The 644-nt window shown below is 40.1% G+C and overlaps 1 protein-coding gene across 5 annotated transcripts in view; it reads right to left on the reverse strand.

The window, feature by feature from the left end:
* Positions 1-644, reverse strand: part of LOC119591255 (bestrophin-2-like) — a 36,350-nt gene that overhangs the window by 4,595 nt on the left and 31,111 nt on the right. For all 5 annotated transcript variants that reach the window (XM_037939970.1, XM_037939972.1, XM_037939968.1 and 2 more), the window contains exons 3-4: positions 465-575; positions 192-363 (exon numbers count right to left, since the gene is read on the reverse strand). In XM_037939970.1, coding sequence (XP_037795898.1) covers positions 192-363; positions 465-575 — 283 coding nt within the window. The remainder of the gene's footprint in view (positions 1-191; positions 364-464; positions 576-644) is intronic.

Here is a 644-nt window from a genome sequence, read left to right on the forward strand (position 1 = left end):
CCATGGTCATCTGGACTTCGAAGGAAATTACATTTGTTTTTGTTACCCTTTACCTCTTGTAAGTGTTGTTTTCTTTGGTGCACCTCTACAGAAAACTTACTTATAAGGGTAAACTTTAAAAGACAAATATTACAAGGTTACCGGCCCCGTTATTAAACCGTATAGACCTTAAATAAAGTAACTAGCCTTACCTCTCCTTTAACATGTGTAGAGACGAGAATGGACAGTGTATCTGGCCAGGGAAGGCTCTGGTACGTGCCCCACCAGCGATTCACGACGAGAGAAACATAGAAACCGAGCACGAAGGAGACGGGAATCAGATTCCGGAAGCGCGCGCAGTGTATTACGAAACTCTCGAAATCCCTGAAAGAATGAGTTCCGTCGTTGTCAGTAAAACAGGATGAATAAACAAAGGGTAATGTTTGTGAAGCAAGAGAAGGAGAGAAAGACCTTTTTGTATTTACCTTTTATAATCCTCGGGCAAAGCAAAACGATAAATTAAGGAGAGACTGTAGTATAAGATGACGTATGCCAGCATGTCTTGCCACACCATCTTGTAAACACTACCACGCCATCTGCAAAAAATCCGATGGAAAAATCGCTTTTAAAATCATGAAATGTAACTTAAAAACAAGTTAATTTTT

Source organism: Penaeus monodon, chromosome 28 (genome assembly GCF_015228065.2).
Source record: "Penaeus monodon isolate SGIC_2016 chromosome 28, NSTDA_Pmon_1, whole genome shotgun sequence".
In the NCBI taxonomy this organism is placed as follows: domain Eukaryota; kingdom Metazoa; phylum Arthropoda; class Malacostraca; order Decapoda; family Penaeidae; genus Penaeus; species Penaeus monodon.